This window comes from Panthera tigris, chromosome B3, assembly GCF_018350195.1.
Source record: "Panthera tigris isolate Pti1 chromosome B3, P.tigris_Pti1_mat1.1, whole genome shotgun sequence".
NCBI lineage: Eukaryota > Metazoa > Chordata > Mammalia > Carnivora > Felidae > Panthera > Panthera tigris.
Window position 1 is genome coordinate 42,948,344 of NC_056665.1, and position 20,603 is coordinate 42,968,946.

A 20,603-nucleotide genomic window follows, 5' to 3' on the forward strand; every position below is an offset into this window, starting at 1 on the left:
GCTTTCATCCTTCTCCCCAAATTGAAACCAAAGTATAAACTGACATTTAATGTGTCATACATTTGAAGAGAGTGAAACTGCTAACGTATAACTGTTCAGTTGGATTATATATTTTTTAAATTGTCATTACCAAAAGAAGTAATTGAATGCTTATTTAATACAAGCACTTTAAAGAAGAAAAAATGACACCCAAAGATCAGCCTAACACTGTAGCTGACAGACTCTTCTTGTGCCTAGATAATTGAGGGTTGGCAAAAATGTCACCGCATGTACAATTTCTGAGAACCAAGCACAATAACTAATCAAGATGCTGTCTTAAATCATCACTAATAATTACCCTTCCTTCTTAGGTAAAAGTAACGATTTTTAATTTTCTTGGATATATTGCAATTTTATGAGTCTTTTGGGAAATTGTATAACTTGTTTACATTTTTTCTTATTGTTTACCTTTTGTTTAGTTCTTTACGTTAGTAACCTTGTGATTTCCCTTTTTTCAACTGCATGTCTAGAAGCACAAAATTCAAGTAACTTTTATTATTTTAGCTAAATATATCTCTGATTTATTAGTTTTTGTTATTATATCAGACAACATTTTAAAGTTTAATATATTATTGTAGTTACTGGGAAAAATAAAATGATTGTACATTAATGAGAGGACTTGCTAATTTTTTCCATAGGTGACAGGGGTAGGCATGGATAGTTAAATTTAGGCTGTTTGATCCCTTGCCTATCTTGCTGTAATCACTTAGGTATGAAGTATTTATTGATTATCTAGACTGTGCTGGATATACAAAAGAAATGAAAACTTCAGTCCTTCAGGGACCAAGTATAACAAAACTTGTTATCGGGGTAAATATTAAAGAACACTGGAGTGTAGAATTATTCCCTCCTAGCCCTCTTACTATAATATGGATACATTCTAAATAATTTATTTGGGAATCTCTTCATTTACCCCATTTTCTTTTTCTCTTGAGTATTGCTCTGTATTTTTCACTAAGCTTTCAAAATTACTAAATCATACACTGTGTTTTCATAGGATATACTTTTCTGCTTCACCCTTATTCTCCTAAGATACTGTTCACACATGCATATATATATATATATATATATATATATATATATATATATATATGTATGTATATTTACATATATATATGCACACACACATATATATATATGGCCAGTTTTTATTTAATATTCACTTGGTTCACATACTTGTGACTATATGATATTTAAAATGATGTCTGTTGCTTTTTTATTTTAATTACATTTTTCCATGTTCATAGAAATGCTTCACTCTTAATTCTTGCATTACCATCTATTAAGGTAACCTTCTAGTGTGTATTTGATCATTCCAAGTTGTTGGCATTAAAGATGCTTCTGTTATTTTACCAACACTAATAATTCTGTGATAAACATCCTTATAAATATTGTTTTTTCATATATTATTTCCTTAGAATTTACTTGAAAATCTTGAATGCTTTTGATAAATATTGTAAATCTATTCTCCTGCTGCCATCAGTGACTGAATATCTTAATCTGAATCTCAGAGTGTAGTGGATTTTAGTAGTGCTTAAAATAGTTTCTGGTAGTGTAGTGTGGTGATACATTGCCCTTTAAAGGCTTTCACTGGTTCAAAGCACAATACCCTGATAAACTAATGAAAGTGCATACAAAATGGGAAGTGGGTAGTATTTCTTTTACATTGCATCTCAAATCTAAATATTTTAACATTTAAATTTCAAAGCTGAAAATAAGTGTATTGAATTGTTATATTCATTTCCCATTTTTCTTTATTATAGAATTTAAGGTATAAATATTGAAAGATTTTGGCTAATTCTCACAGGCAGGATGTGAAACAAGTGACTTAAATTCCACTTGTCTCTGAGACTCATTCTGAAGATGAGATCCTGTTTCTTTGGGGATTCATCTTTGTTCATGGCTTTTCATAACTGTCAAGGAATAACTGAACCAAGGATTTTCTAAAAATGTGTATTTAAGCATTGAAATAATAACAAATGTGCTTTCTCTGCTTGTGATTATTATTAGGTTATCCTTTTAATAATATTGATGTTGTATTCTTGGTTATAAATGTTATGGTCTTGTTTATTAGGTATGTTTATGTTCTGTAGTTTCATATACATTATATCATCTGATCTTTAATCGTGCATTATAGATAATGTCAATGATATTTCATTAGCATTAACTATAAAAAATAACTGTTTTTAATGTGTGCCAATTCAAATCACAATAGTTTGGAGATAGTTGAAATGAAAATAAATGTATTTTAATGTGCTATTTATACTTGAATTATTTATGCTTGTTAATTGTCTTTAGCAATAAATTGTGCCAGCTATTTGAAATCTTAGAAATTCTTCATGTTTGTGTTAATATTGACATAATATTTTATTTTTTATCAAGAATATAATTTGGTGTATACATTGGCTTTTCATGCATGTTTAATCTATAAGACCACATAATTCAAAAACATTAAATATCAGTTCTCTTGGAATTTTATTATTGTGGTATATTTATCTCTCTGTAAATCAGTGATTCTTCACCTTTGAGAAGGGTCACAGACCACTTGAAAAAATTTGATGAAAAATATGAACCATCCTTTGAAAAAAGTTGCAAAACCACATTTTCAAAACTTTATAGTCTATTTTAGAGGGTTCATAGACCTTCCAGGTCCTTCCTTGGACCCAAGGTTAAGAACCCCTGTAATGTTAATGTCACACTTTTATATTTGCATATATTATATTCCGTTAATGAAAATGTGTGATTATTTCTGGTAGATATTTTTAAACTGCTGAGTTATCACAGAATGAGGTATATTTTATCAGAAGATCACTTAGTAAGTATTTAATACAGATTTGTCATTTAAGGCACAGTGGAAGTTAATTTATAAATGTGCTATGAATATTTTTCTAGTTTCATGTGCCAATATTGTGTTTTTGTTTCTAATAATTCTTTTTCCTAACTAGCACTGTTACTATAATAAACTAATACACAGTATTGGAAATACTATTTGGATGCATGTACTACGCAAATCTTGAGTCTTGTTTTCTTTTCAGAATCATGTTAAAAGGTTAGAAGGAGAGACTTATCGATGCCACTGTGCTATTGCTGGAAGCAAGAAGACAATCCTTATGGTTACAAATAGGTATTAACTTCAAGTGATATTTTTTCAAATGCAAACTATATAGATGATAAGAATTTTGAAAACTATCGTGGCAGAGGGTTTGGAGAACTATACTTAAATTACAAGATGTTCATTGTCATTGAATCACAAAGATACACTCTAGATGGGTCCTTTGAGGTTGTCTATTCCAACCCTCTCATTTTGGAGATGTTGAAACTGAGGGTCAGCATGTATCCCAGTTACACCACTACTGAGAGACGGAGTCTAGAATGGACTCCCTACGTATAGTAGTCATATGTTACATGTGAATTGTAAATCCAGCTATGGAAGCTGAATTCATGAATCATTTTTTCTTAGTAGGTTTTATTTTAGATGATGAGAACACCTTTTTTAAGGATGGTATTACTTCTGTGTGTTTTTTTCCAATTTTTTCTAAGTATTTTGGGAGTGGTAGATAATTTTTCCAAATGTAAGAACTTGGACTACAGTACGTTTATTTTCCTAAGATTTATCCTACATCACTTACTCCAAAATGGCTAGTATATATTAATAATCTTCAAAACTTTCTTAGTTGTGTATTTCATAGGACCAAGCTAGGGTAGTTACAGTAGACAGAAATCTAAATTAGATTCTTTATTACATCAAAATATATTTGAATGGGAAGGAGAGAAAGTAAGACTAACATGACAGGATTTTGACTTAAACCATGAGCTTTTCAGTGAGTCAACTAGTTGTATGGTTTGTCCATAAAGTAAAGATATTCACAGAACAATCTAAAAAGCATTTTTTACTGATTGGACAAGTAATCACTTATTTTTTATGCCCATAATTTTATAGTGTGTCCATTTTATTAGGCCAAAAACAATGTTTGTTTGTATCATATATTGTACTTAGCTTCAATGGCAGTGTGTTAATTCATTTTAAAATTGTATATCTTTTATGTAATTCAATACTAGGTAATGGAAATCAGGGGTTTTTTGAGGGGTTGTTTCTGGTAATACTTAATACTTTAAAACTTGTTTGATTTAGGCATTTTTTGGGAATATTACTGTGCACATTATATACTTGGTTTTTCTTCAAGTAAAATGAAAAATCATAATAATTTTAAATCTGGTCGCTTACAGAACTTTTTGGGAGGCAGTTAGTAAAATATTCCTGGCCAGTACAGTGACTTAGTCTCCTTGTAGCTTTAGAAGACTCTAGCAGGAATTTCTTTGATTGAAGTAATTATCATTATGCTGATCTGTTTTACCTTTAATGCTTACTTAAAAATGGCATTTTGTCTAAAATTGGTGTTTTAAAAAATAACTCTTTTATTGCTAGAGTTATGTTTATTCATTGTATTTGATACAGATCAGGAATCAACAGAATTTCTTTAAGGGACAGATAGCAAATATTTAGGCTTTAAGGGCTATACTATTTCCCAGGTACTTAGCTTCACCTTGATTTGGCTCACAGCATAGTTTGCCCACCCCTGATAAAGACAATAATTTAAAGGATGGAAATAAAGTAACAGTAATTATGGTTTGTCTAGAACAGAACTGGTCTGTACTTTTGTCCCAATGAAATTATTAGTAGCTATTCCTTTCATTCTTAAAAATGTCCTGGTTTGAATCATAAATTATGATAGCCCCTAAAAATAGCCTTTACCAGCAATCCCACCAGCCAGCTGGTATATCTCATTTTTACATTATATATATTTTGTAAAAACTATGTACAAAAAATATATTATGTATATGTAACTAACTTAGGTTGTTCACCTAACAATGTATTATGATCATCTTCCCAAACCATTAGATATTCTTTGACAACATGATTTTTAATGACTATACAATATTGTATTTATGGCTATACTATAAGTTTTTCAAATGCTACCTTACTATTTGATAATCAGTTTTTTCCTTCCGAATACTGTATTATTATAAGCACATCTTTGCAGCTGAGTCTTCTTGCAGCTAAGTCTATAATTATTTTCTTAAGATAAGTTATAATCAGTGGGATTGCTGATTTAAAAATTGTGAACGTTTTTGAGGCCCTGTCTATTGCCACGTTGTTTTGTCAGAACAGTTGTAATTGATTTTTTTTTACATACAACTAACAGTACAAGAGAATGCACTTTATTTTGTGTGTTTTCTTAAGACTAGTGTTCTCATTTAAACTTTTTGGGTTTTGCTAACTTAATGGGCAGAAAATAATTCTTTGTTTTAATTAGCACTTGTTTGATTGCTAATGAATATGAACATTTTAGTATATTCATCATCTATGTATGTTTTCTTTTCATAGCCTTTCTCATTTTTTGTTTTTTTCTTACTGAATTGAAATAGCATTTTGTAAATTAATATTATCCCTTTTTACCCAATGTATTATTAATATTTTCATGATTATTTTTTAGTTTTCCAATATAAAGGGCTTTTAATTTTTTCATATTGAAATTCATCCAAAATTTGGTGTCATTTTTTTTCTTATCAGTTTTTAGGAAAAAATATGAGTTCTCATGATCCAAATTTATTAGGCTATATCTCCACTAATTAATCCTAATTCCAGCTTAGTATTTTATTTTAGTAATCTTCATTAGGAAATTGTTCTCCAAACAGACATTTTTTTTTTAACCATCTGTGTTAGTCTGTGTTGGCTGCTATAACAAAAATACCATAGATAGGTGACTTAAACTACAAACATTTATTTCACTCCATTCTGGAGGCTGGGAAGTCCAAGATCAAGGTGCCAGCAGATTCTGTGTGTGGTGAGGGCTCACTTCCTGGTTCATAGATGGCTGTCTTCTTGCTATGTCCTCACATGGCAAAAGGGGTGAGGGTGTTTTCTCAGGCCTCTTTTATAATGGCACTGATACCAATGCTGAGGGCTCCACCCTCATGACCTAATCACCTCCCAAAGGCTCCAACTCTAAATACCATCACAGTGGAGTTAGGATTCCATGTATGATTTGGGTGAGGATGTAAACATTCAGACCATTACACTAGCAGTGTCTAACAGAAATAGGGACACAGATAAAAGTTGTATCTCTGTCCGTTCCTTCTCTAAAAGAGGGACCTAAACATCAGTGATCTCACAGTATGCTAGAGGCTAAGATAAAGTGATAAACAGAGACTCTGAAGACAGGAAAACCTCTCAGTCCAGTAAGGTGAGAACCAAGGTGTTATGGGGAAGGTGTTAGGGAGAAGGTACTTGAGCTGTGTCTTGTGGAGTATGGATTTTTCATATAGGTAAACAGCAGGCAATCAGAAGCATAAAACATGAAAATATGGCACTTGGAATAATAAGATCATGTGAAATGGCTGGATTGTAGGATGTTTGTAGGGAATCACTGGGAGATGAAATAAGCCGTAGGTATCTGCTCATGACATCTGAAGGGTATAGATTTTATCATTAATGTGATGGAAGAGTATTAATTTTTTAAAAAGTACAGACATTTTATTGCTCATTGACCCAGCTTTTCACATAAAGGTATATGCACATTGTACACACATGTCTTTTTTAAATTCCCATTGCGACTTGTACACAAGGACTAATATGATGAAGTTTGCAGTTTAGAAGAATCTCTGGCAGCAGTTTGAATGCTGAATTGGAGAAGGATCAGAATGGAGACAGGGAGACCAGTTAGAGACTGGTTAGTTTTCTATTGTTGCACAGAAAATTACCATAGAATTAGCACCTTAAAACAACACAAATTTACTATCTCACAATTTCCCTGGGTCTGGAGTCAGCGATGGCATGTCTGGGCTCTCTGCTCAGGGTCTCAGAGGCTGAAATCAAGGCATAAGGCTTCCTTCCTGAAGGAAGGAAGTGGAAAGGATCCACTGCTAAGCTCATTTAATGTTGTTGGCAGGATTCACTTCCCTGTACTTGTAGGACTAATACCCCAGTTTCCTAGATCTCTGTCAGCTAGGCACCTGCTATCACCATCTAGAGCCTACCCTCATTTTGGCCATGTGGCTTTCTGCATCTTCAGCCCAGCAACTGCACTCTGGATTCTCAGTCTCTGACCCAGATTTAAAGGGACCTTGTGGTCAGGTCACACCCACGCAGATCAAACTTTTTCTTAAAATCACCTGTGCCTTATAATAAAACCTAATCTTGGGGGAGAAATCCATCATATTAATAGTTGTGAGGGTTATACCAGTCGATAAACCCACGTACACTATACGCAGAATCGTGGGGACCATCTTAGAATTCTGTGTACCATAGAGACTGTGGCAGTTACCCTGATAGGAGGTGGTGAGGTCTAAACTAAAAGAATCAAGACAGATAGAAGGAGCAGCCTTGAGAGACGAGAGCTTGGTGACTGATTAAATATAGAAGAGAAGGGAATAAAAGATGACCTTCTGGTTTGGGGCTTAGGTACCGAGGGGGTTGGAGCAAGAGGAAGAGAATGAAGGAGATTCAGAGTGGCAGGAGAACAGTAATGTTATTGGCCTGGTCAAGAGAGGAAGGAGTTTAAAGACAGTGGGAATGATGAATTTGCATTTGACACAGTGATTTGTAATAGTTATCTGTAACACTTAGCTCTTGTGATTCTCTTCTGGGGCAGGAGGTGGGGGGAGGTGTAATCCACTTTCTAGAGACTGTTTGGAATATGAAGGGGTGTGGAAGGATGTCACAATGATCGGAGGGCCCTACCAAGGCTGGGACTTCGGATGCTGAACTTCCTACAAAGCACAACACAGTCCCAAGTCAGACCCAGATCACAGTAGTTCCTCTGCTGAAAAATACAGTGCTGGGGGTTGATTTTCATTCCTACCCTCCATTGGTTACCTAGTTCATTCATCTTTACCTTCTAAGCGTCTGGAATCTAGCTTGCTCTCTTCCCTTCTCACAGCTGCTGCCTTCACTGACATTCTGTTTCCTGGTGGGAGTATTGTAGTAACTTTTTCCTTTGTCTACCCCACCTCTCCTCCCTTGGCCGCTAGATCCATGACTCTAAAATAGGAAACTTTATCATGAAAGTTCCCCTTGCCTGTAGGTTAAAGTTAAAATTTATTTAAATGGAAAAAAAAATTTTTAAACACAAAAAATTCTTTAAGATCTGGCACTAATTTTCTCACCTCTGTGTATATCCATCCAGCTACAGACCTCAACATTCCTCAAATAAACCTTCCCTTTCTTGTACTGCTATTTATGTCAGTGATCTATTCCATTTGTCTAGACTATCATTTTCCTTTTCCACGTAGAGAACTCCTTTCTTTCAAAAATCAGCTTTTAGGGGCGCCTGGGTGGCTCAGTCAGTTGAACGTCCAACTTCAGCTCAGGTCATGATCTCGTGGTTCATGAGTTCCAGCCCCACATCGGGCTCTGTGCTGACAGCTCCGAGCCTGGAGCCTGCTTCAGATTCTGTGTGCCCCTCTCTCTCCGCCCCACCCCTGCTTGTACGCTGTCTCTTTCTGTCTTTCAAAAATGAATAAACATAAAAAAAAATAAAATAAAAATCAGCTTTTACGCCACATACTTTACCCACATAATCAGTCCCTCTCTCTTGTGCTCCAGAAGAATTTTCCACACTGCTATTGCACTCATCTAACTGTGCTGAGATATATATTTACGTGTTTATTTGTCTTCTAACCTATGAGTACCTCTCAGGCAGAAACCGTATCTTTCTTGTTTTTCCAGCACCCTGAATATTTGTAGAATTAACTGTTCCTCTGCTTTCCTAATCATGCTCTCTGTAATGGAAACTTTAGAATCAAGTATGGTTATATCAGTAATTAATCTAAATCACACACTGGGAAATCAATGTAGATGGCCTTTAAGGACTCTATGATTTTTCTTTTTTTCTTTTTCTTTTTATAAATTTTTTTTTTTTTTTTTGCTATTGAGTAAAATGGGATACTCACTCTGTGATACAGTACATTAGTGTTAAAGTGTTCAAACCTGATATTTATTAATAGGCCTAAAGTGAAACTTTGCTGACATTTGAGGTTTCTGACATTTCCTGCACATTCTTTCTTGACTGGAAGGCATAGATGATTGACAGTAAAGAGCAATTAATAATTTTCCAAGTGAAACCTTTTCAGGACCTTCTGCCTTTATTGCTTCCTGGATGAGAGTACAGCCTGTTCCTTATGTGTTTTAAAGATGATTTTAGTATTTCAGTCAGTTTTTAAAAAATTACACTTTTCTGAATTTTGCAAGATTGGCAGAAGGGGAATTTTTGAATGTCTGCTATGTTGGTTGGTAGGGGCCGTATTTGCTCTTTATTTGACAGCTACCTACCTAGACTTTTTTTTTTTTTTTAACATTTATTTTATTTTTGAGACAGAGAGAGACAGAGCATGAATGGGGGAGGGTCAGAGAGAGGGAGACACAGAATCTGAAACAGGCTCCAGGCTCTGAGCCATCAGCACAGAGCCCGACGCGGGGCTCGAACTCACGGACCGCGAGATCGTGACCTGAGCCGAAGTCGGCCGCTTAACCGACTGAGCCACCCAGGCGCCCCTAGACTTTTTTTTAATAGGAAGCGTACCTTTTTTTTTTTTTTAAGTGCCAGGTTATATTGTTTACTGAGCTAGTTCCATGTCTGCCATCCAGCAGAGCAAAATATTAGACTAATTGTCTTTATCACCACTTGCATGTTTTGTTTCCTTTTGCAAAACAGGCGAGTGTTGTGTATAAAGGAAGTTGAAATCCTAGGCCATATGTCCATAGACTGGCAGTATCCATTTGAAGATTTTGTGTCTCCTCCAAGTGTCCATGGAAACCTGCTAAAAATTTCAGTCAAGGTAAGAATAAATGAATTACATGTTCAGAGCCAAGAATTTGTTGAGTGAGTGGAAACAAGTGCTTTCTGGCTCTCTTTTACAGTTAACAACACAGAGTGTTTGAAGGATCATGGTGAGGATGATGATGATGATACTATTATAATAATATGGTGAAGTATAAGGAAAGATGTGTTATAATCACTTATTTGTGTACTGTATTTTTTTGACAGTCCTTGATTGTGTTGAGTGAAATATCAATTCTGTTCAATGAAAGAATTAGGACGTTGATACTTCCTTTTTGGCAGAATAAAGCATTAGTAAATAGAATATTTTTTCCAATGTCATATGAATAACTATTTTGCTGTAATCTTAGATGCTTCTGGAAAAATTCCCTTTTTTAGGTTTTTATAAATTAGATTATTATAAATATTTTATCTGAAACACTCATGTTTTATCATAGTTGGCACTTACAAAATACTAATACAATTTAAGTATATAATACTTTCATGTCCTTCTGTCCCATCATTTTCCAAGAAAGAACTTTTTAATTACATAGCAAGTAATTAGCAGAATTGATGCCCTCACCTTTTGCTTAGTTCTCAGACTCACTTTGAAATGTATAATTTTTATTATATATGATATATTGTAAATTTATTTTCACCCCTTAAAAAAACACCACAAATTATCATTCTAAGAATGGTAACTACTAGAGTATGTATTTTCTTCTAAGCAGTAATGATGTTATCTCTATTATTAAAACCATCTGAAAACCTATTTGTCATAAAATTTAGTAGTTAGAGATGTAGGTACTTTTATCCTTTAATTTATGTTTTCTTTTCATAGAAGCTCACAAATAAAAGAAATTGTGAAACAGTACCGTTTTGTTTTTCAGCCTTACCTCATTGTAGAGTGTCAACATCGAAAGAGTCTCTTGGTATATGAAACATAGTTTTCAGACTAGGAAAGACTGTGTCACTCTGCATATATATTACAGGCTCCTGGGTTATCACTCTTCTTTCACATCCGTGGTGAAAATTGACTCAGTGTGTTTTACATTATATAAGAATTTTATCTATCAGCCAAGGGAACGAAGGAAGGATTTTTTGATTTGTCAGATGTGGTGAGTTATCAAGTGCTATTTCTCGAGGCTATTTATCATAGCCTGTAGAAAGTCATTATTTTATACAGATAGTTGTGTAGTCATCCGATTTCATAAATTCTAACAGCTCACACATATGGAACCACCAGCCTTGTACCAAAATGATTTAGTGCTTATCATACCTGAATAGGTATATTTCATTAGTCTATTTGTTATAAAATAGAGTTTACATTTAAGCATTCAATTAAAAGTTAGGATTTTTTTGTCTTCCCCAGAATAATTTTTCTTCTGTCATTGTTTCTTTTGAAACAGGAGCAGAGTCTGTTCCACAAAAAAGACAGTGCCAGTCATGGCTGCCGGGACATTTATCTGCAGGACAATGCCACAGCAGAGGTAAACAATTTATTTTAAAGAATGACCCTTAATTTTTTAGCTGAAAGATTTTTTTAATCTGTTATAATAATACCCATTATTTCTCTCAAAAGATCTTCCAGTTATAACTCTGGATGGATATGTAAGCTTAAAATAATATATTGCAGGCTTAATGGAGCAGAAACGTCTTATTTTGCATTGTCTGTTTGGATTGTGTATTCTTATCCTCTGCTGTTGGACCTGTGTGGAGAGCTTCAGTTCTTGCTTTTAGACCTTTCTCCTTCACATGAGCCCGTACTTGTCTTTACCATTCATAACAAATATTTTATTTTACAGAGAGTATGTAATGCCATTGGTGATGCACAGTCAATGAGACACCAGCAAAAATTGATGAAGCAATCATCACTGAAACTTCTCAGGCCCCAGACACCATTTTAGTCACAGATCCCAGGGGGCTGCTACTGGGAGAAAAACCAACCATCAGTCTTGTCTATAAATCACTCTTTTTTATCTTGCTAAAGAGAATTTTTCAAGCTATACTGTAGTTTTAGAATTATTTTCCAGGATAGTGTTGGATTTTCCTTTTTTTTTCCCTTTACTTTTGACTCTAATTTTGTAACTCTGTGTTGTCAGCAATTCACTTTTCTGCACTGCCACTCAAATGAGTCAGACCCTCAAAGAAATATCACTTTAAACCCAGGATGAAATTTCCATTAATGTTTAAATTGTGAAACAAAGGGCATTGGGCTTGTTTTTAATTAAAGTTCTTGTTGAAGAATAAGAAAAGAGCTTAGAATGACTATTGTTCTTTAGGAGGTTTTGGACAAACCTTTGGAAAGATACTGGGTATTTTACTTAGGGGTAATTCATTCAATAATTGAACTGAGATAATATTTTGGGGCAACCAGGTAATTGACTGAAGAAAAGCCACTGAAGGAAGAAATGACATGTTTCCTATTTTCTTTTCATGTTATTTTTCTCCTAATAAAACATGTTTTCCTTTGATGCTTATTTTTCTTCCTTGCATTACAGTATAAATGCATATGGAAAATCAAATCTTAAAATACCTGTGGTCCGGTCTCTGTAACGTAGCATTCATGAAACTTTTGAAATTATTTACTTGCTCTTTCAAGAGGAACTTAAATGGCACAATTATAACTTGCTGATGCATGAAAATATTGTACTTTAAGTTTTTCAAGACTCAGAAATATGAAAAGCTCAATATTTCTATATTCTTAGAGATTGTTTTTAATAAATTGAAAGATTTTTAAGGGCATCATAAATTAATACTTAATGCATACCTTGAAATGTATTTTAAATACTTACAGGAAGAATGAAAAAGTTAATTGTGTATATAAGTAAAATAAGGCATATATAAGAACACTGTAGAAAATAACTGGTCAGTGTGTCCTTTGAGGGAGCAAGCCTGTGAGAATCTGTTCGGCACAATAATATTTTTGTCGTTTCCACACCTCACTTATGCTGACCAGAGATATACTGCCTACAAAAGCTTTTTAAAAAATGCTTAGAAACATCTGACTTCGGCTCTGGTGATGATCTTGCAGCTCATGCGTTCAAGCCAAGCGTCAGGCTCTGTGCTGAAAGCTGGAGCCTGGAACCTGCTTTAGATTCTGTGTCTCCCTCTCTCTCTGCCCCTCCCCTGCTTGCACTTTGTCTGTCTGTCTGTCTGTCTGTCTCTCTCTCTCTCTCTCTCTCTCTGACACACACACACAAATAAATAAACATTAAAAAAAATTTTTTTAATGCTTAGAAGTATTTAATTTCCTTGAATGAATCATTACATTTGCTTCTGGTTTTTACATGGCATTTATTTCAAATCACTAAATTCATGATGGAATGAAGATGTGGATATACTTGGTTTGCTCTGTTTTTGTTGATGTGTGGTAAAGTTTCTACTATCTTTATGTTTTTAAAGACCAGCCTTAAATCTTTTTAGTTATTGTTTACTGTAGACTCTAGAAAGAGGATATAATAACTAATGCCCTAAATATTTGATCTCTGATATAGAATGGTGGTCTTTGCCTTTTCAACATCCTTTTTTTTTTTTCTGTGAAGGAAAGTGTCATGTATAAAACTTCCAGCCTTAAACAGAATTTCTGCATCAGTGGTTAATTGCAATTTATTAAATGGAGCATTATAAACAGAATTTCACAGCAAATGTGCTCGTATTCTGTGTCTTTAAAGCAGACTTAATCAGGAATTTGAGATATCTGATTATATGTCTCATATGAATCACAGCTATTGACAGTGTCCTAAATATTTAAGTAAATCATATTGTACTGATGGCATGTACAAAAAACATTGAACTAAAAGAATTCATAGAACTATTATAAATTCACCATCTCAGTTGGCATAGAAATAAACTGTCAAATATATGTAACATTTTAATTTGATTTAATCCCCTGAGACCGAAATAATTCACTGGTAAAGTGTGATGTCTTTTGTATTTTTAAAAATGCTTTCAGAGTCATTTACTTGTGTAGGAACTAAAAGAAATAAAATGTTTGGTGCATTGTTTACAAGGGTGAAAACTTTGTGAGTTTGTGTTAAATGTTCAAATAACATTTACTTCTACTTTATCTTTCCCTTTTCCTCTTCCAGTCCTGTCATAGGGAGAAGTTAAATTAATAGTTATGGAGCACTTAAAAAATGCTAGTTAGGGAAAGGCTTTGCTGAAAGGTACTGAGCCCCTTTACCACCCTGGAGATCTCTGGCACAGGTCTTCAATTGGGGGTGGGGGCAGAGAATACAGAGAATGTATTTGACGAGGGCCCAGCTCCTCCACTTTGCAATCCTGGGCTGCTTTTGCACTGGGGCTGTGCCTTCTGTGGTTTCTATTAGTTACTGACGGTGCAAGGCAAGGGTACTAGGGCAGGTCCATTCCTGGGAGACAGGAATTCCTCTGATAGCTGACTGGCTTGAAGACTTTTCAGTGGCCTTGCAGAACCTTTCTTAGGTTGCATGATAGTCTGGGAGGCTCCTACCAAGTCTGTTCTTCTCCTCTACCCTCCTTCTACTCCCTTCCTGGGAGAGACTACAAATCTGAAGGCTATCCCGGTACTGAATTAGTCAATAGGAAGAACAGGTGCATGATTGTCTACTGTCGCAAAGGGGGGGCATCAGAATAAGAAAGAAAAAAGTGCGTAGATGTGTAGACCAAAGCTTCATGTGAACATCTGATCTAGGGTGAATTTACTTACATGTGTTTCATGATTTTCAATTATGTATGCGAGAGGACACTTTTTTTTTTTTTTTTTTTAATTGGCCCTTTAGGCCTCTAAGTGTATTGATCTGGTGCTGCCTCCATCTGTATTTTTAAGTGTTCCACATGCATTTCTAAGGCACAGCCAGGACTAAAAATTAATGCTCTAGACTGGAAACAATTAAAGAAGAGTTCTACAAATATCAGTGCCAATTAAAATAGAGAGCTGTAGTTACTACCAGAGCTATAAGAACCATCTTTCTACTGAGGAGAACACCAAAGATTCTTGAAGGCTAGGAGATTATTCATATCACAGATCATCTATCCTTGAGGTACAGGTCCTTTTGGTTGTAAATGACTGCCAGAATGTCCACTAATAGTGATGAAATTGGGTTTAATGCATGTGTGTGTTGGTTCTGAAAAGAAATGGAAACTCACTGGAGCAGAGAGGGAGCACATTTTCCTTGGTAATTGTGCCTATAGGAAGAATTTAGGCTTATTCTTGGATTCATGCTTGAAAGTATTTTGAGTTACAAGGCTCTATCATTCAAATACTTAACATTGTGGATCTTTTTGAGCTGAAAAAACCCTTAGAAAGGCTTTTTGTTTGGTTGGTTTTTATATACAACAGACCCACCATCCCTTACCAAATTTTTAAAAAGTTCTGGAAACTAAAAAGGTTTGCATAAATTTGAGGTAAAGATATTTGACAGAAAGTTCTGAACTTGAACTGACAGGAGACTAATTTTGGCATTTATTATATTTGGTAGAAATGAGTTGGGCTGTAGCAAAATTAATATATTTGATTATGGGGTATGGCTCTAGATTTCACTGGAGATATATGAAGCATATTGTCTTTCTAAAATTTAAAAACCTTTGTATTCTGAAACACATCTGGCCAAAGAGTTTCAGATAAGACAATGTAGATCTTTATACCCTCAAAATCATCTATTTATTAAAGTTGCTTTCTGAATTTTAGAAATAAACTATAGGAGGAGCAACTGAATTTTCTTCTACTTCAGACCATGCCACTGTTCCATTTTATAGTTACGCTGGAAAATTGTTTTGATACAATGTTCAAAGTAATTGATGTTGACATACAGGAGACTGAAATGTTACCATGGGGTGGTGCATCATAAAGATTTATGAAGGGGCACCTGGGTGGCTCAGTCGGTTAGACGTTGGACTCTCTATTTCGGCTCAGGTCATAATCTCATGGTGTTGAGATCGAGCCCAAAGCTCTGCTTCAGGCTCTTTTCTCTCTCTCTGCCCCTCCCTCTCCACCTCCCCACCCCCACCCCTGGCTCACTTGCGTGCGCATTTTCTCTCTCTCTCTCTCTCTCAAAATAAATAAATATTTTTTTTAAAAATAAAGATTTATAAAAACTCTGGGGGAAGAAATGCATATTAGGACAACATCATGATTTCTGTCCCCCTTGTATATTAATTAAATATCCGGTGGATGAATAGTTTTTAGGATTGAGCTCTAGTGGGAAAATAATTCAAATAGTAAAGAAATAAGCTAACATGATCCTCTAGTTTGATAATATCCACTAGGATAATAGTAAACACTTCATAAAGAGGATTTAGTTCTTCAGTGTTTTGTTTGTTTTTTAACTTGAAGAATGACCAAGTGGCTTCCTTAGAGATTGACTATAATGCTTAAAACATCCCAGGTGTGGTTTAAATTCCATGATAATTTTCATCAAAAATAGATTTCAGATCTTGGTCTTTGGGTTTGTTTTTGTAGAAAACATTTACTTTACACCTTTCTTTTTTTCCCCTCAGACAAACCACTTTTCCCCTTGGCCATCGTTTAAGCTTTATACCTCTTCCCTTTTTTTTTATACATCATTTTACTTCTTTTCATGGTATCTCTCTATTATCAAACTCTCTTCATTAAGTAGATTTTATACTGACATCTGGTGTACTACAACCCAGGGGCCAAACAATATGTTCTTGCAAATAAAGTTTTATTGGAACACAACCACACGCATTCATTTGTCTTGGTTATGGCAGTTCCCATTCTACAGTGACAGAGTTGGATAGTTGTGACAGAGGCAGTATGGCTGACAAAACCTAAAATAGTTACTCTCTGACCCTTTACAGAACAAGTCCATCAATCTTGACATTATACTATATAGTGAATCCTACAGGTGGAATAGAAATGAGACACTAAATGATTTACCCACGACCTTATGGTGAGATAGGAGCTAAAATTAGGCTCCAGCACCTACCATTCTCCTTCTTTTATCTCTACTTCTTCCTCTTCATTTTTCCTAGAAACAAGGATGCCTGTGTCAATTTTGAATAAACGTGGCCAATGTTAGCTTTTTAGGTTTCTTTTAGAACCTCACACCTTTATCCCAAGATTATCTATGTATTTTCTCCTCATCTATGTTTAAGGCCTAACAGTAGTAACACAAGCATTTTCCATAGTAACACTTAAAATCTAAGTTGGCCCTTTGTCTGAATTTATTTTTTCCTAGAGAATTCTTGTATGTGGTCTAATATTATTGTGGCAGTTTACTAGCTAGCAAACATACCTTTTGATGTGTAAACATTAGGAAGTAAAAACTTTGGATATAGGACATAAAACTTGCCTCTTTTGTAATGTACAGTCAGAACAAAGATCAAATGCATGCTATTCTGCCGTATTCAAACCATTAGAGAGTTCTACTGATATCTGAAGCAGAAAGAAATGCCCAAGATACGTAGTTTATCACAACAGATGGCCTTACCAAGGAGGAAATTATGTTTTTAAGCACAGTACGTCATATTATAGAGTAATAACATAACAAATGAGCAGGTGTTTGAAGATTGCAATTTGAATGGAAGCTACAACATTTTAGCTTCATCAGAGGCTGCTGCTGCAAATCAGTTAGGCAAGCACTTATTGATGGTTTAAATTAAGAAGCCACACTTGAACAGAGCCCATTTCCCTTCCCAAGGAGTGCTGTTAAAGATTCTTAACCTACTATGACACTTCTGATATAATCTTCCCTATTTCATTCAATTCAGGTTGATTCACAACACACTTTCAAAAATAGTTTAAGAAAAAGGGTGTATGTGTGTGGCATGAATAGAGGATTAACAGAATTCTTTATTTTTTAAATAAAAATTTTGTAGACTCTGGTTATTTGAACATCAGTAACTGTCATGGCAGTAGTAGAGTTTTTGTTTCTTTAAGCTAAGCTAAGGGAACCATGCTCGTGAGAAATTCTGAAATAGTTGTAAGGTCTTTGTGACATTTTAATACATCTGGAATTATTAACCATAAATACATTGCAGGAAACAGTTCCTTGCTCACGCTAAAGATTCCTATGGTTAAAGCTTAGAGATCTAGAAAATGCTCCTTTTGGATTGACCCCAAATGCATAGAGTGGAAATCTTGCATGACTATTATTACAATCCAGATGGTGAATGGGTGGTATTGAAAACACTGTTTTGTAAGGGCCATAAAGACTGATTACCCATGACTTAGACTGGTGAATAAGAATATATTGCCCATTCTACCTAAAATTAATGACTCAATCAATGTTGAATTATAATGCAGCTCTTTAAGAAGCACCAATAATGCTTACTGTTGTTTTTAATTTAAAAAAAAATTTTTTTTTGAAGGAGAGAGATAGAGCATGAGCAGGGGAGGAGCAGAGAGAGAGGGAGACACAGAATTCTAAGTAGGCTCTAGACTCTAAGCTGTCAGCACAGAGCCTGATGGCGGGGCTCAAACCCACGAACCATGAGATCATGACCTGAGCCGAAGTCAGACGCTTAACCGACTGAGCCACCCAGGCGCCCCCAGTAATGCTTACTTTTATGTCAAGTTGATGAATTTTAATATCACTCATTTTTTTTTTTTTGGAGGCCATTCAGTTAGAGGCCTTTATTTTAGTTGTACTTAAATTCCTAGAATTATAATAGTCCCTAGTTGGAAGGTCCTTATATTCAGCATAAATCTGTTTTCTTGTGGCTTCCATCTGTTGAACTAAGTCCCAAATACTTGGGGCCATCAAAGTAAGAATGACTCTTTTTCTGTATATGGAATCCTATATAAGGGAGCACTGCATAATGGAATTAAGGACTGGCCACATGTCCTACCATTCATTCAGTAAAGCATGTAAGCCTTCAAGTTCTCATCTTTTTCTACCATTCCTGATTACACAGAACTTCATGTCATTCCATAGTCTCAATGGCTATCTCCTAAATACAACAAACGATTTACCTGTACCCATCTCAGATAACAGTATACTGAGCTGAATGAGTGTTAAACAACCAACTAGGCAGAGTGAAACTTGCACAATTATATATTTTCTTTTGATTTCCTAATAGTAATAAGTATCCCAACCTATTAACTACCTACATAAAATAAAATTACCCCCTTGTTGTAATACTTTCCCCCATTATTACAGTTTATTCGTCTCATAACTTTTTTTTAATGTTTACTTTTGAGACAGAGTGCAAGTGGGGGAGGGGCAGAGAGAAAGGAGACACAGAATCCAAAGCAGGCTCCAGACTCTGTGCTGTCAGTATAGAGCCCGATGAGGGGCTTGAACTCACAAACCATGAGATCATGACCTGAGCTGAAGTCAGATACTTAACCAACTGAGCCACCCAGGTGTTCCTCATCTTATAACTTTTACTTATGCAAGAGTATTGTTGAATTATCCCTTTTATCACTCTTAATAAAAAGCAAGATTGAATTTGTATGGTACTATAACTTTAAAAATCAAAATAACCCTGAAAAGATTATTTTACCTCTCTCAACCTCAGTTTCTTTGTTTGAAAACAAGACCTTTGGACCAGAACTAGCTTTCTGTAACTGTTAAGGAATTTGGTTATTGATAAAATACTAAGTTTACAATTGTTATTTTTGAGACAGGAGTTGTGTTACTTGAACTTTTTATTGCCTCTTTCTTACAAAATCCCCATAGACATTAAATGTATATTTTAAATAATCAGTGAGGTTTTGGGTTTTTTTTTTAAACCACAAAGAGTAAAATCTACTTAAGTAGGCGAGATATTGTTGCTAGTACTTGTATGTGAGAATAGTCTGGATGCGGAAAGTACAGGTAACTGGGTGCCAAAAGAGAGCCTTGATGTGACCTGTGAAGGCGAATGGCTATGTCTGGAGCCAGGCTATTGCTGTGAAGATGGAGTCCTGCTCTTCTTTCTCAGAGGCACACCCTCAGCAGTGCCCTTTAGTTGTCTGAGGATCTAGGCTGTATTTGATGCAGTCATAGATCACACGATGCCACACCAAACATCTGTAAGATAGCACTACATGGACTGACCGTTTCTGTCCCCCAAAATTCCTGTGCCAACATTCTAACCCCTGAAGTGATGGTCTTAGGGGGTGGGGTCTTTAGGAAGTAAGGAGGTTATGAGGATAGGGCCCTCAGGAAGGAAATTAGTGCCTCTATAAAAGAGACCCTGAGATGCCTGGCTGGCTCATTCAGAAGAGCATGCGACTCTTGGTCTTGGGGTTGTGAGTTTGAGCCTCACACTGGGTAAAGAGATTACTTAAATTAAAAAGTTTTTTAAAGAATTGATTTAAAAAAAGAGGCCCTGAGAGAGCCCTCATCCCCATCCACCACGTAAGGACAGAGAAGGCGCCGTTTTGTCTATGAAGAAATAGGTTCTCCCCAGACACCCAATGTACTAGCACCATGATCTTGAATTTACCGGACTCCAGAACGGTGAGAAATGTGTGTTGCTTATAAGCCACCCAATTTATGGAATTTTTGTTATAGCAACCCAAATACACTAATAAGACAGGCACCCACCCAGAAGATTCTCCTGCTGGCTAGCCCTGTCACTTGAAATTTTGCTGAAGACCTTGCTTTGGGTAAAGGATTATAAATGTTAGCCATATGGGTTAATTTGCATGGTTTAATTTGCCATATCAGAAAGATAGTAGGCTACTGCCAGGATTAGACTGCCAAGAAATTAGGAGAAGAAATACCCAATAAAAAAATGTTAAATAGATACACTTTAAAAGGATTCAAAATGAGATGCTATAAAAACAGAAGAGGCAAATTTGAATAAGAACTA

General features: G+C 35.2%; 1 protein-coding gene across 1 annotated transcript in view; it reads left to right on the forward strand.

The window, feature by feature from the left end:
• VPS13C (vacuolar protein sorting 13 homolog C) overlaps nucleotides 1–12,253 on the forward strand; it is a 193,366-nt gene extending 181,113 nt beyond the window's left edge. Inside the window, 4 exon segments of the mRNA XM_042988726.1 lie at nucleotides 3,075–3,163; nucleotides 9,753–9,876; nucleotides 11,267–11,347; nucleotides 11,663–12,253. Of these exon segments, the coding sequence (XP_042844660.1) occupies nucleotides 3,075–3,163; nucleotides 9,753–9,876; nucleotides 11,267–11,347; nucleotides 11,663–11,764 (396 nt within the window). The 3' untranslated portion in view covers nucleotides 11,765–12,253.
• The last annotated feature ends 8,350 nt before the right edge of the window (nucleotides 12,254–20,603 follow it).